This window comes from Rutidosis leptorrhynchoides, chromosome 3, assembly GCF_046630445.1.
Source record: "Rutidosis leptorrhynchoides isolate AG116_Rl617_1_P2 chromosome 3, CSIRO_AGI_Rlap_v1, whole genome shotgun sequence".
Classification (NCBI taxonomy): Eukaryota; Viridiplantae; Streptophyta; class Magnoliopsida; order Asterales; family Asteraceae; genus Rutidosis; species Rutidosis leptorrhynchoides.
This window is the reverse complement of record NC_092335.1, coordinates 32,591,974-32,607,748: the sequence shown is the minus strand read 5'-3', so window position 1 is coordinate 32,607,748 and position 15,775 is coordinate 32,591,974. Positions and strand designations below refer to the sequence as shown.

General features: G+C 31.9%; 1 protein-coding gene across 1 annotated transcript in view; it reads right to left on the bottom strand.

Moving 5' to 3' along the window:
- Positions 1-7,532, bottom strand: part of LOC139899843 (uncharacterized) — a 33,518-nt gene extending 25,986 nt beyond the window's left edge. Inside the window, exons 1-3 of the mRNA XM_071882672.1 lie at positions 7,017-7,532; positions 6,536-6,910; positions 6,236-6,443 (exon numbers count right to left, since the gene is read on the bottom strand). Of these exons, the coding sequence (XP_071738773.1) occupies positions 6,236-6,443; positions 6,536-6,910; positions 7,017-7,532 (1,099 nt within the window). The remainder of the gene's footprint in view (positions 1-6,235; positions 6,444-6,535; positions 6,911-7,016) is intronic.
- Positions 7,533-15,775: the final 8,243 nt, after the last annotated feature.

Below are 15,775 nucleotides of genomic sequence, written 5' to 3'. Positions count from 1 at the left end.
TTTGGCTTTTGTGTGAACGTAACAATTTCTCCTTGAAGTCTCACGGCTTTAGATGCCGGAAAGAATTGTTTAAGAAATTTTTCAACTAAAACATCCCATGTATCAATCGCCCCTTCAGGTAACGATTCTAACCAATCTTTGGCTTCTCCCTTTAAAGTCCAGGGAAATAACATGAGATAGATCTGTTGATCCTCAACTTCTCGGATTTTAAATAGAGTACAGATTCTTTTAAAGGTTCGAAGATGTTCATTTGGATCTTCCTTCGGCTCACCACTAAATTGGCATTGATTAGTTACCATGTGTAGGATTTGTCCTTTGATTTCATAATCTGTTGCATTAATGTCTGGTTGAGTAATTGCATGACCTTGGCCAGTGCGTTTAGCCCTCATTCGGTCTTCCATACTTAGAGGTTCTAGATTTTCCATTATTGAATTTGTTGAATCTGAATCACTAGAGGATTCTGACTTAATGGTTTCTTCCTCGACAATCTCCGGATGAGTGATTTGTGGTTCAGGAGGAAGTGGTTCAGGATCTCTGAATTATCCCTGAATATCCTCTGAATACTCAATTGTGAGGTCGGGTTCAAAAAATGGATTATCGAAAATTTGAATTGGAGTACTTGGTCAACTATATGACGATTCTAAAGAAAAATCAACGGCGACAATATTGGCTAGATGTCTTGATCAAGTTACAGGTGGTGAACGTATAAAAAGTGGTGAACGTTTTGCTCGGTGCATTCACTGAATATCCTATTAGTTATAAAAATAAAAATTATATAAGTTATCAAATTAATAGACTTTTCTGATTTTGCCTACGTTTCGAATAGCCAATAGATGCAGCAGGTAGTCAGGACCCTTTAAATCGGAAGCCCACAACTCGCCACTAACAAATTCAACTATTACTACGAACCAGAAAATTTTAGATGTCTATCAATTTAACCGCTTAAAATAATTTTTCGTCTAAATTTAAAGAAAATAAAGAAATTCTATGTCCTAAAAACTAGAGCATCGAGAAACAAAAAAGAAAAAGAGTGCGTCGTAAAACGTCGAAAAATAAAAGGTCGAAAAATAAAAGGTCGAAAAATAAGCGTCGAAAAATAAAAGTCGAAAAATAAAAAGAAATTAGCACGTCAAAACTTAAAAGGCTAAAAACTAAAAATTAAAACTTACGTCTAAAGGTATTAAAGCTTAAAAGGAATTCTATATCCAAAACGGCAATAACTTAAAAAGTACTAAAATCTATTAAAATATTAAAGCGATAAGTGACGTCGTAAAATTCTAAAGCGTCTAAATCTTATTCTAAAGAAAAAGTACTTAAGGGATTTTACGGCAACGCCTGAAAATCTAGAAATATAAAATATAACTATGGCAAAAACTAAGTTTAAAACAAATTACGAATGATAAAAATACAAATTACGAATTAAACGATTATAAATAAAAATACAAAATACAAAAATAAACTAAGTTGATAAAAATACAATTTTACAAAATTAATATTTTTATATTATTATTTTATAAAAGTATTAATTTTATATATTAATAAAACTAATTAAAACTTAAAATACAAAATTAAATAAACTAAAACTAATTATATTAAATTAAACCCTAATTAAGTTTAATAATAATAATAATTAATAATAAAACCCTAATCTGTATTTATGGCATACAATGTTTCCTGTTAGACACGCTCATGCGATCGCATGAGTTCTGTATGTCTAAGCCATGCGGTCGCATGAAGTGCAGGTTCAGAATGGGTGCAGGCCGAAATTTTGCATGTTCAGATTTTATATATTTTTTTCTGTTTTTAAAATTATAGAAAATGTAATATAACTTAACTAAAACTAAAAAAATAAATTACTTATTAGTTTTTATAACTCTTAAAAAAATATAAACTTTTTAATTTTAAAAATATAGAGATATATTTTTTTATGTTTTTATATTTTTGTAACTTATATATAATTATATTTTTACAAAAATAGCTTAAAATTTTTATTTTTTTATTATAGCGTTCTATGGCATCCACGGCAGCGGCGCCAAAAATACTTGATGTTATGCGAGGTGTATACGAAATAGTTATATTTTTATTACCAAATACTATTAAATACGATACAATTTTACACAAGTTATTTATTTATTTATAGAGTGGATATACCTAAACCTTGCTACAATACTATAGGCAGTGTACCTAATCGTAAAGTAGTGTAGTTTTTAGTAAGTTTGGTTCGTTCTGCAGGGAGCTAGCCAAGTTTAACGCTATATTTTTAAACTATATTTGTATATATATATATATATATATATATATATATATATATATATATATATATATATATATATATATATATATATATATATATATATAAGTAGTATTATTATTATTATAAAAAGGGGTTTTACCGTTTAATGACCGGTTTGTCGATTTTATGTCTTAAGTCACAATTAAAACCTAATGTAAAATATTAAAAATAAATATAACTTAATTTAAAGCGTAAAGTAAACGACGATAATTAAAGTGCGATAAATAAAATGATGGTAAATAAAATTGCGATAATTAAAAGTACGATAATTAAAAATGCGATAAGATATAAAATAAAGGAATTATGCTTATTTAAACTTTCATAATCATGATGTTCGACGTGTTGATTTTAGTTTATTACCATGGGTTAATTGTCCTTTGTCTTGGATTATTCAATATGTCCATACGGTTTTTTGTCCATAACAGTCCATCAGTCATAAATATAAAGTGCGAGTGTCCTCGTCAAATTATCCTTATACCCGAAGTCAAATATTCCAACTAATTGGGGACTTAAACTGTAATAAGGTTTTAATACATTGTTAATGATTACACCAGGTTATCGACTGTGTGCAATCCAAGGTTTTAATACTTTATTATCAATTACACCAAGTGTCCTTGTATGTAATCCACCCATGTTTTAATGAGTCCATTGACTATTAATCCATTCCAGTGTCCGGTTAAATGAACGATTATTAGTACTTATAAATATCCCACCCATCGTGTCCGATCGAGTGTATGTGGTTATTTATAGGTACGTCCAATTGTAAATCTCTATATTAAATTAACGAACTATCATTCAGTTAAATAAATATAAAGCCCATTAATAGTCCATAGTCCAATTTTCACAAGTGTCGGTCTTTTGTCCAAACCCCAATTATGGTACAAAGCCCAATTACCCCGTCTTTAATATTTAGCCCAACATCATGATAACTTCAATTTAAATAAGCATAATAATAACTTAGCTACGAGACATTAATTTAAAAAGGTTGAACATAACTTACAATGAGTATTAATCGCGTAGTGTTACACGGACAGAATTTTGACTTACAAACTCAAAACATTCGCCACTATAACCTTATTATTATTAACTTAAAATTAAAATTAAAATATAAATATAAATATATATTGAGAGTATGAAGTAGAAAAAGGATGCTCAAACTCGGCAGAAAACGTTCCAATTTATAGGACTTGTGCAGCTACAGTGTTCCATGCGACCGCATGGATTTAACACTGCCTGGCCATGCGATCGCATGGCTACCTGGGACAGCTCACATACTTTTGTTTTCTTATTTGCCGACGTTTTATTTAATAATATATAATATAATATATATAATTTTATATAATTATATATATATTATATTATATTCTTGTACATAGTTGACTCGTAATTTTAAGTCCGTTGCGTCACGCGTTGATATTTGGTTCATGTCCCGGTTCCGGATTTTCAAACGTCCTTTCGTATGATTTAATATCTTGTACTTTGCGTTTCGCGGCTCGTACTTTTGTAATTTTGAGACGGTTCTCATCAATAAATTGAACCTCTTGGATTGTACTTTGTACTTTTTAGCGTTTTGGTCGTTTGCATCTTTAAATCGTCGAATCTGTCTTTTGTCTTCACCTTTTAATATTTAAACGAATATCACTTATAAATAGAACAATTGCAACCAAAAGCTTGTCTTTCTTAAAGGATAATGCTATAAAATATGTGTTCGTTTTTAGCATTATCAATGACTTAATACATTTTAACTTATACTAGATATTTTCACTAAAAACAAATTTTCAAGCCTATAAATAAGCACCATTTCTAACTCATTTTTACACATTCATTTTCCAAATTTTACTTCTAATTTTCACACACACTTGCAAGAACTCTCTCAAGTTTTGTTCTACTACTTCTTTCCAGCAACTTTACATTCTAAACTTGAGGTAAAAACTCTACTTCAACTCTTGTTCAATTCATATGTTTATAGCTATCTATATAAGAGTTTATAAACTAGAACATAGTTTAGTTGATTCTAAACTTGTTTGAAGAACTAATCTAATCTTTCTAACTCAACTCTAATAACACTTATTTATATATATCGTTTAATCTCCATTCGGTAAAAAGCGGGCTGTTTTGGGTTGGGAATTAAAAATCTATCTTAGACTTTAAGTTCGAGTCTAAGACTTTGGAAATATGTTAATATATGTAAATAAGAATTCCAGTATTTTTTCATGATTTTAGACAAAGTGGAAGTATTTTATCAAAAATCATATATTGGGTGGGTACCGGGATTCTTCCAAATCTGTCCACCGGCACAAAAAGAGGGTAAAACTCTAAATATTAATACATGTGCTGAACTTTTCGAATTGTTTTTGAAAAATTAACTTCTTAAGGAATCCATAGCAATTTGATTCACTTTAAACGGATTTGTAATGAATATTTGGCGAACAAAACAAAATCTGCTAAAATTAACGTTGTATGGACAAAATTTATATTGTAAAAACTATATTAACCATATCCTTGCTAACTTTTCCTATATCCTATATATATTTGGACATGTTATCATTAGTATAAAAAAATATTATAATCTTAGTTAATTCCGAGATTGTATATATATATATATATATATATATATATATATATATATATATATATATATATATATATATAATAATAATCTTGGAACATTCCATGACAATAAGTATACAATACGTTTTGATAAATCCTAAGACAATAAGTATACAATACGTTTTGATAAATTCTAAGATAATACGTATACAATACGTCTCTGGATTGATGCAAAGACAATACGTATACAATACGTCGTGGGGTAATTCTAAGATTATATATATACCGATTATTGGACTGTTGAACATTTCGGACAATTTTGGACTACTAACAAAGGATTACTAACATAAAAATGTTAAAAATTAATTCTATGAACTTGTTTTATTTTATTCACATGTCGTATTATTATCTTAATCATTATTATTGTTATAGGTTCGTGAATCCAAGGACGACGGCCATATTTTTAATAAGCTGAAAACTTATTATTAATATACTTTTACTACCATGAGTATATAGTCCCATTTTTAAACTCTACAAATATTTTGGGATGAGAATACATGCATTTTATGTTTTACGCCATAGACACAAGTACTTAAAATATATTCTACGTTGAGTTGTACCACCTTGCATATCTTCCCTAATAGTTTGGTAACTAATATTTACATGTTGTAAGAACATGTAAGCGCGAATCCTATTGATAGATCTATCGAGTTTGACAACCCCAACCGGGCTAGTCGCTCTAGTATCATAAACGGTTGCATAGTACTTCATTTTTACTACACTTGGTACAGTGTGGGGAGATTTCATAATAAAGGGAATATGCTACATTAATGGTTAAGTATGGTTACCGAAGCGCTCAACAACTTATAGAATACTTTTATACACTTGCGAGTGTACATATATTTATAACTATGAAATCTTGTGGTCTATATTTATATCAATGTTAAACCTATATATCTCACCAACCTTTGTGTTGACTGTTTAAGCATGTTTATTCTCAGGTCCTTAAGAAAGTCTTCCGCTGTTGCATAATCTGAGCAAGTTGTGCATGGTGTCTCATGCTTTTAATTAAATAAAGTGTTGCATTCAATAAAACCTTTGTCATGTATTATATCTGACTGTTATGTCAAGTGTGTAGTATTTGAAAACCGATGTATTATGGGGATTATTCCTTAAATAATCGTCTAATTGTTTAAAACATGCATTATGTATAATAATGGTGTGCTTTTTATGAAACGAATGCAATATTTTCTAAAACGTATCATATAGAGGTCAAATACCTCGCTATAGGACCAATGAATAACGTATTGCGTTTATAGTAATATGGACGGGTCATTTCACCCAGGATTTGCACGCCAAGCTCACAATGATGTATTGGAAAATTGAAAATACGCCAGCAAGCCTCGTGAGGGAAAATGAACCGAGCGTCAATGAAATTATGAATTTTGTCAACTGGTTCAGATTTTTTAGGTGTTTGTGAATTGTTGGTGCCTAAAGGCTTTGAGATGCGAGTTGCAACACGGTCCCTGCCTTTAGAAATGTATTTGAACAGATATTTGATAAGCATCGTCAAACCGCAGCATTCAACATTTATATGAGCCTGAAAAGTCAGAGATAGTAAGCAATTATAAGGAACAATGTAAATGTTCTCAAGCTTGACACCTGGATGTGTGGTATATACACCAGTATTACCTGAAAATTCAGAGATAGTATGCGATTATAAGGAACAACGTAACTATTATCAAGCTTGACACTTGAATGTGTAATATATACACCAGCATTACGCCACTGATAGTGAGCCCTACCGTCAACGTCAAAGAATGTCTTGTTGTTATATACCTTTGGAAAAAAATTTGAGCAAGAAATATCTTCCATACAGGGAGCTTTAGTTTTGCTCAAGCCACATGGACCATGCATCATAGTGGCTGAGATAACTGTGTAACCGACTGGATCACTTCGGGGGTCAAGCAATTCAGCAGATGTGTAGTCGTCCAGGTGCTCGATGATTGTACCTGAAGCCTCTGAATATACCCACAGTAATGTATGGCAGTGCGGTAAACCCCCTTTCTGGAATTCGATTGTATAAAGTACTGAAAAAAAGAGGTAAAAAATGTTAGTGGAGAACAGCGCGAGGTTTCTCTAATAAAGGGAGCTAAAAAATAATAAAGGAAACCTTACTTCCTCTAAAGTTGCCAAGATGCTTCTCCTGTTTTAAGAACGTAACGAATTTTTTAACTTTTGAGTGGAATACACGGGCAACAATATCAGCCCGGTCTGAAGCTGTTAAATACGGGTAGGGTTGCAGATAGCGAACGATTTCAGGCCACTTCACATTGTACGTGAAGGTGATAAAAAATTCGGGATTACTAAAAACGCGACAAATGGCTAGCGCGTCCAAGTAATGGCTAAACATGTAACGGGGACCGCCAGTGAAAGAAGCGGGTAGAATTGTTATACTTCCCACGTCTGCGCCAGTCTGATCACCCCTATTTATAGCGTCATGCAAGCCGGTAAGGTATTCGTTGCGTATATCCTGCTGTTTCATTCTAATGTAGTCCATGTGATCCAACTCGATACTGCAATAAACAGTTACTACATATTGCTGGAATAGCCGGCCGAGGAGCAACATCAGACTGTAAACACTAGACCTATCATGTAGCTGATAGCTGTAAAACATATTCATTGACATTTTCTGTGTGCGTCCACACTGGGCAGCAGTAATGTCACGTAACACTGACCCAGGGTGGAAGCCCAGTTCGCCAAAGAAGAACATCAATGGATATTGCAATGACATGTACAAAGGTAAAGTTTGTTGATCCACCTTGGTCTATGTGACAAAGGCTCGATAATAACATCGTAGTCCGTAACTGTTTTTGGACCGGTACCGAACACAATAGCGCCCACTGCACGGGAGCTCGGTAGCGCATGTTGTCTTGAACCAGCAATGCTAAATAGGCAAACTTCAAACGTGGGTATCTCAACACCCGTGCACTTATCTCGAGCAGTGCGAAAAAGTTTAACCAATTTGTTGTGCCTATCTAGCAACTGAACCAGCTGAGACACAACCTCACTGCAAAGACGATCTGAATCCGGCCCACCAAAATGAGACATTCTATTTTCCACTTCTTGTGCCGTATCATAAATGTAAAGCTGTAAAAACCTTGGGGGACAAACCTCTTGAGGACACAGCGAACCAATCCAATGGTAAATCTGGCCAGATACTTTGAAAACGTATGGGGAACGACCGATGTTTATGTTATCATCAACTCGAGCCCTAAAAGAGGTTATGTTAAACATCTGGTTGTAAGCGCGAATGTTATCAAAAAAACTCTGAGTTTACAGAAGTTGCTTAACCAATGGCGGGGGTTCCTCAAAACGCAGCAAAACAACCTGTCCATTTTCACAGCAGCAATGATAATGTATTTGTTTGTCTTTGAAGTAATGCTTCAGACCCTCAACACGCCAAAACAGAGCCCCACACTATGAACAAACACAGCTACAATCACTAAAATCACGATAGTAACTCGAGAACTCTGAAAAGGGAAAAAAACATATTAAAGAATAAACAAACCATCGGAGCAGGCCAAAAAATAAACACAAACTAGAACGATGAGAAACAACTACATTTAAGCAAGACACCAGTTCCAAAACATTTAGCTGACTAAAGCAGACTATAGCTTTGCTAACACAAGTTGCAAACACAAACATGCCAACTGGATCATCACACTGACACTATGATTTTCGAGCAAACACGGTAGCTGCATCTCAGTTTTTCAGTATTAAATAAGTTGATCACCCTTAATTCTAATATTATAATGCTACTGTAAGAAAAAATTCATGTCAAAAGAACTACTAATGTAGGATAGAAATAAGTTTAACAAATGCCACTATTAACGAAAAACTAAAGAAGACACATGATAGGCTGTATTTCAAAGGCCAACCCTACAATAGGCTGCAGTAAAGCAAATAATAAGCGCAAAGGCAGCACGAGCAGTAAATTAGCATCGAAAGCAAGTCAAATATACTATGTGCTTCCTAGGATACCAACAGCATTAGCAAGATTCACTAATATATAAAGAGCAAAGATAAAACATGGCAGGCTAAATTTCAAAAATATGCAACAAATAATAAATATACACGATAAATACCACAATAACAAATGTATGAACTGATGAGTCGAAGACCGCGGATAAACTATAGAAGTGCGTAATAACAGGCGTACAGCTAACATCATCTGAGTGCAGCATCATAAAAAATCATTTTTTGTGAAAATCAAGAACCAAACATTAAAAAACAAAATAAAAGTTTAACCTTACCATCATTCGATCGACGCAAATGAGTCCTCGCAGCAAGTTGTTTCGAAGAAACAACAGATTCCTCAGAACATCCACTACTGTTCCTCATAGAATTATACAGTGCAGGTCTATTTTCATTATTTTTTTTTCTTTTTCGCCAAGCTCTCATTGAGATACCGAAGAAAGAATTTATCAAGCCAAAAAATAACTCTATAGAAATGTAACAAGAATTCAACACAATGAAACACATACTATCGAAGGCAACACCACAGCCAGTAATACATAAGTAAAAACACATAAATTGAAAATAACAGAACAGCATACCTAGGATTAGGATCAATCAAAATTGAGCAACGCTGCATGAAAGTAACAAATATTAGGCGTAAATCAAGCAATTAAAAAAGGCAAAAACTGAAACAACACAGTCGTGAACCATTTACCTTTTGTAACAGATGAAGCACAACGACGCACTGGATGAAGAATAATTATTTTGCCAAATAAGAATTGTTGAAGAAGAAATCGAGGATATAAAGTTAAGAGGAAGAGTATGTCCGTGGTAGATTTTCTCAGCAGAAGTGGAAGGGTCCATATGTCCAGGTATGGCTCTCGATATGGTCGACTTGTTCTCCTCTAAACATGCCATCAGGAAACACGCAAACAAGAAGTTTTTTTTATTTATTTGATATTTATTAAATGAATTTTTTTTAACTAAATGAACTACTTTGATATTTAGCATCTGCTCACAAAACAAAAAAAAAATTAGTAGTTCACAAAAAAGGGAAAAATTGATGTATTTAGCTGTTGCATAATAATAATAATAAAAATCCCTAGGTAAAAAGAAACTGCAAAAAAGATGTTATTAAAAAAGTGTTACAAAAAAAATAGTTTTATTGATTTAATCACACAGACAAAGAAAAAATGAAAAGTTACTCAAAGTTTTATATTCTTTATTTAGCATTGGCGAAAATAAAAAAAGAAATTCTATAATACAAATTGAATGATTTATTTATTATGTATATTTAATAAAAACAAATTGTACGATTTATTTATTATGTATATAAAAAACAAAAACAAAAAAAAACAAAAAACGTGAATAGAATGAATAGTTGGTTTATATATTTAATAAAAACAAATTGTATAATTTATTTATTATGTGTATTAAAAAAGAGAAAAAAAAAAGAGGTGAATAGGATGAATAGTTGGTTTGGACCAATTGGAGGGCACCATTTACTACTACATTTATATAGTGTATAATAACACTTATACCAATAATATGGCCAAAACGAACGGTTCTATTTGTGTGGTGTCGTTAGGTCGCAACACGTCAGAATTAGCTACCAAAAGAGAGTAACAGTTTTATCATTTATATTTAGCTGGGGTCTCCTAACTATAACTCACCTACTTGTCTTCCTTTTAACGAGTAAGTGGTAAATATAACTCAGGTTCATATTTTTGTGTGTCTTCTCAATAATGTGGGATAAAAGTGCCTATATAGTTAACCCTAGTGACAAGAGGTGATAGATTAAGATTAACTAATAATATTATAATGTAACTGTAAAGATAAAGATAGATAGGTATGGAGAATACAATTCTGATGGGGAGCTATCACTAGAGTTTAACTTCCTAGAATAAACACTAAACCTCAATCAACCGGACTATGAACCTAACTGATTTGTCACTAAGAGTTTAGGCTTTGAAGATTCTGGCTAAGACGGATATCCATACTCCCAACGTTAACCTCAGAGGGTTTAAACGACCTTATGGACATGATCCTAGGTACATGAACAAAGTAGTATATCCCTAAAGGAAAATCCCAGCTTTTCTTAATCCTAGTTGGTCTAACTAAAGCAATATTCCACCACTTAATACTACGTTATGCCTTTACATTAACAGATGTGCAATCTTAGATATTCTAAGGTACTGCTAATTGGATTAGAAGTCTCTCCTTTGCGATCACTTACTCTACCCCGGATCATCTTACAACATCTCAAGAACATTGCTTCTGACGCGAATCATGCTTCTAAGCAAGCCAGTGTTCATTGAACTCTATATTGCTTACTCTAATCACAACCTAAATGGGCAGCTCTTCTTTGACGAATAAATGGTTATTCGTACGTAGGTACTATATCCATATTGTGACATTAAGCACACATAACTACTTACCTTGTATCCTAGGGTTGATCAGGTCCTAATACTAGATTATAGCCATGTGAATAAGCGGAAAGGGTGATCCGTAAATTAAACTTCTAAACCGTCAAGGTTTTGGCATAACAGTAGGATAAGTTTCAGATAAATTATTCAACATATAATAAACATTTGTAACAGATAGATAGGCATGCAAAATGAAAGCAACTTAAGATAACAAGATAACTTCATTAAATTAAGGAAAGCGTTCACCATTTACAGACGAGATCTGGACCATTACAAGTGCTGACATCCTCTAGACCGCTCCTATTACAATCTTCGGCGTTCGCCTCCGGATAATTAATTTCCCGCTCGGAGGTGAGAATGTCTAGAAAGCTTTAGTGAGAGAAAGTGTATTGTAGTGAGAGAATGAGAAGAGGTGTGTTGAAATTGGACGACAAAAGGCCTTTAAATAGACTTGAAAATTCCCTGCAAACGGCTGGTAGGCCGTTTGCAGGGGCCGTTTACTAGACCAAGCCTTTTGCAAGGGCCGTTTAACTTGGGCGTGTGGTAGGTCGTTTGGCAGGCCATTTGGTAGGCCGTTTGGCAGGCCGTTTGGCTTGCTGATTTCCTGGTTCGTAACTTGATTTCTTGTCTTTCACCGTTTTCGCTCTAGATTCTTCGTTTTAGCTCTGATTCTCTTGATTCTTTTTGCATTGTCTTCGTAATTACTTTATCTACATATTTAACTAAAAAAGCAATTATTTTGCAGACAAAATTTTGAATTTTATGCTTTTGGGACTCAATATCGGGGGTAAAAACGTGACTTTTTAGCCGATATCAACCACTAGTTATGATTTGACATAAAACTCAACATTATCTCAAATCGAATCATCTAACACCAAAATTTAGACCTTTTCCTTAAATGTAATATCTTTTCCTATTATTCATTTACATCTTCATATCATATTTTAATAATTTTGCTCGGTTAGTCCCTCAATTATAACCTATATTACAATCAACGTCCCTCTGATTTTTTTTCTTTTAGAATCCTTTGATTTGCAAAAATGTGCAATAACCATCCCTCTATCAAACTTCTATTAAGTAACTCCATTAAGTTTTAACATGTGCATTGCATGTGAAGATAAAATCGTCTTTAGTAAACAGTACCTTTTTTTTCCTTTGTTAACAGTCATGCAATACATACATAATACATAGAATAATATAAATGATGTACATTAATAATATTTATAAATTTAGAAATATTAAACTTTTACTAATTATCGTAGTTTATATGAAGCATAACGTTAACAAAAAACCACCGAGGCATGTATTGAGTAGTACAGTTCCTATGTTGATCTCGGGCCCACGTTCTTGAAATAATAGGCGAGAGTTCAAATCCTGGGAGGGGGTTTTCTCAAGGATCTGTTGGGGTGATACGGTGCAAGCCTTAAGCATCTCGGTTTAATCCAAAGCATACCAGGTACCCAATACGGCGATGGTGTGTGAAGAGTTTCCTCCTAACGCGTGAGTGGGTGACAAATGAGAGCATTTGATGTCGAAATTGTTGTTTAAAAAAATAGCATTAACAAAAAACTCTCAGCTATTGATAGAAAAATCCTAATATTTTTTACAACCTTCCGTTTTCATACTACCTTCTTTCTTTTCTTTTCCCATAATTACTATTGATTAAACAAAGTATCCAAATTTGTGGGTTCTATTGGTTTAATTATAAAAAGTAAATAATTTGTATTTAGTAGGTTAATCGGGTTATTGTTATTTTGATTTTGTTAGACTTATTACGGGTAAAATATTTAATGGAAGAGATACAGTTTTGTAAAATGATAATCATCACGTCCGCAAAAATATGCGGGCAACCTTCTCCAAAACAAAAAAAAAAGGTTCACACACCCGCGGCAATTCACGATTGACTTAGATCTCATTTTATTCTAAATGATAGTATGACTCATGGTACACTCATACAAAATTTGAAACTTATAACGTAGACTCGTAGCACATGTGGTCACCGCCCCTGTAGTTATCTGTGAGGTCTCAAGTTCGAGTCTCACGTGGTATTTCATAATGCAATTTACTTTGCAATTGGTTATGTAGTCCTCTTGAGATATCACTGTCTGTGTATGTCCTATTGTGATGACCCGGAAATTTCCAACCAAATTTAAACCTAATCTTATTATGATTTCGACACGATAAGCAAAGCCTGAAATGTTGAGTCTCAAAATTTTTGAACTATTTACATGAATTCAATTGACCTTCGACCAATTCTGACGATTCACGAATAAATAATTGTAAATAGATTTGTGTGTATTTAAATACATATGTATATATAAATATAATAATTTGGAAATATAACTTTAAATATTTTATGTCGTTGTTGTTAAAATTAATTATGTAAAACAAAATAAAAATATGATATTATGATAATTATTATTTAAAAAATATAAATAAGGTATATTAAATATATGTTTTGTGATTTCAGGCCTAATTAGTAAACGTCAGTAACACTCGGTTGGCATATCATTAATGTTCATATAAATCTAATGCATATATATATGAAGGATTAAAATAACATTTGGACTGTAAATTGATTACGAAGATTTTAGGTTAGATAAAAATAATTTTTACATTTTTAGTTCAAATATTAGTACTCCGTATATAGTAATTGGAACAGAAAATAAATAATTATCGAACATTTTTTTATCAGGTTCTAAACAGTAAATGACTGAAATAATTAAATGAACTTAATTTAAAAATTTGAGATTCTTAGAAAGACTTTTATATATTAACTGTTTAACAATGGACCATGATATAGCACTCCGTGATAGAATAGTAAACTAATAATTCAGGCGGCTTAACTATTTCTTTACTATCCAGCACATTTCACTCTTGAGTTTAATTATTATTAATATTATATTATTAATCGTTATATATATATATATATATATATATATATATATATATATATATATATATATATATATATAATATTATATTATTAATCATTATATATATATATATATATATATCATACATACGCATATACAAACCCATCTTCATCACCTCACCATCTCAAAACCTTCCACCACCGAAGCCATAATCTCTGCCACCACCTTCGAACCTTGATCACTGTCGTGAGCCACCTTAGCACCATCATCTAACCACCTAAATTTTCTTTTTTCTGTTTTCGTTTACCAACTAGCCACCACCTTCATCATTTAAAACAAACTAACCTGTTTTACATTTCTGTTTTGATCAGCCCCATTCCAAAATAGGCTGTTGTTGCAGCTACTTTTAATCACCTTTTCGTTTTCCGTTTTGAAGATCGACCACCCACAAAACATATTTTTCATCGAGGCACCACTACCACCACTACCGTACTCACGATTCTGTTTCGAACCACCTTTCACCACCATTAAACACCCTAAATAACCACCTGCAACCAACTCGTCATCACAACAGTCTTCGCTATTGTTGCTGCTTCTACGTGTGCTTGTTCTATTACAAAAACCGAAGCCAAACACCCCTATGAATACTACTGCTACACCGCCATATTTCTGTTTCTATTTCTTTAACTGTAAAATGACGATGATATTGAATAAGGAAGAAACACGATGATGATGAGTAATAAAGGATGATCATGATCGTGATGGCGAGGAGGATTATTTTGATGATGAATGATGATAATGTTGAAGATGATGAATAGTAATGGGTCACGATGAAATCGTGATTTTATGTCGATGATGATGATGACTGATGGTACAAGATGATGATGTTAACGATTGGTTATGATTATGATAACTGATTAAGATGATGATGGTGGATGATGTGATGATCAACGATGATATTGATGATGAGATGAAGAAGATGATGTGATGATATTACGGGTTATATTAAATCAGGATAGGAATTAGAATAGAAAGAATAAGCAGCACAGATGGTTAAGGGGTGGTGTCGGGTAGCGAGAGGTCGCGTGTTCGAGTCTCGGTGATGGCATTTTTTTAAAAAACCTTTTCTTTTGGAGGTAGCTACTATTATTAATTTAATTATTATTATTATCATTTTTATTATTATTACTACTAATGTTATTATAATTATTATTATTATTGTTAATAGTATTATTATTATTAAAAGTATTATTAGTAATACTAGTATTATCATTATAATTATTAGTATGATCATTATAATTATTATTATTAGTATTATCATTATTATTATTAATATTATTATAAAAATTATTATTATTATCATCGTTAGTAATAAGTTTATTATTATTATTACTATTATTATTAGGTATTAGTAATATCATGATCATTATTAGTATTATTATTATCATTATTATTATGATTATTATTATTATTATTATTATTATTATTATTATTATTATTATCATGATAGTAAAGAAAATTTATTATTATTATCATTAATATAAGAATATATATCATTTTATCATTATTAGTATTATTTTTATTATTAATAACATAATTATTATTATTAA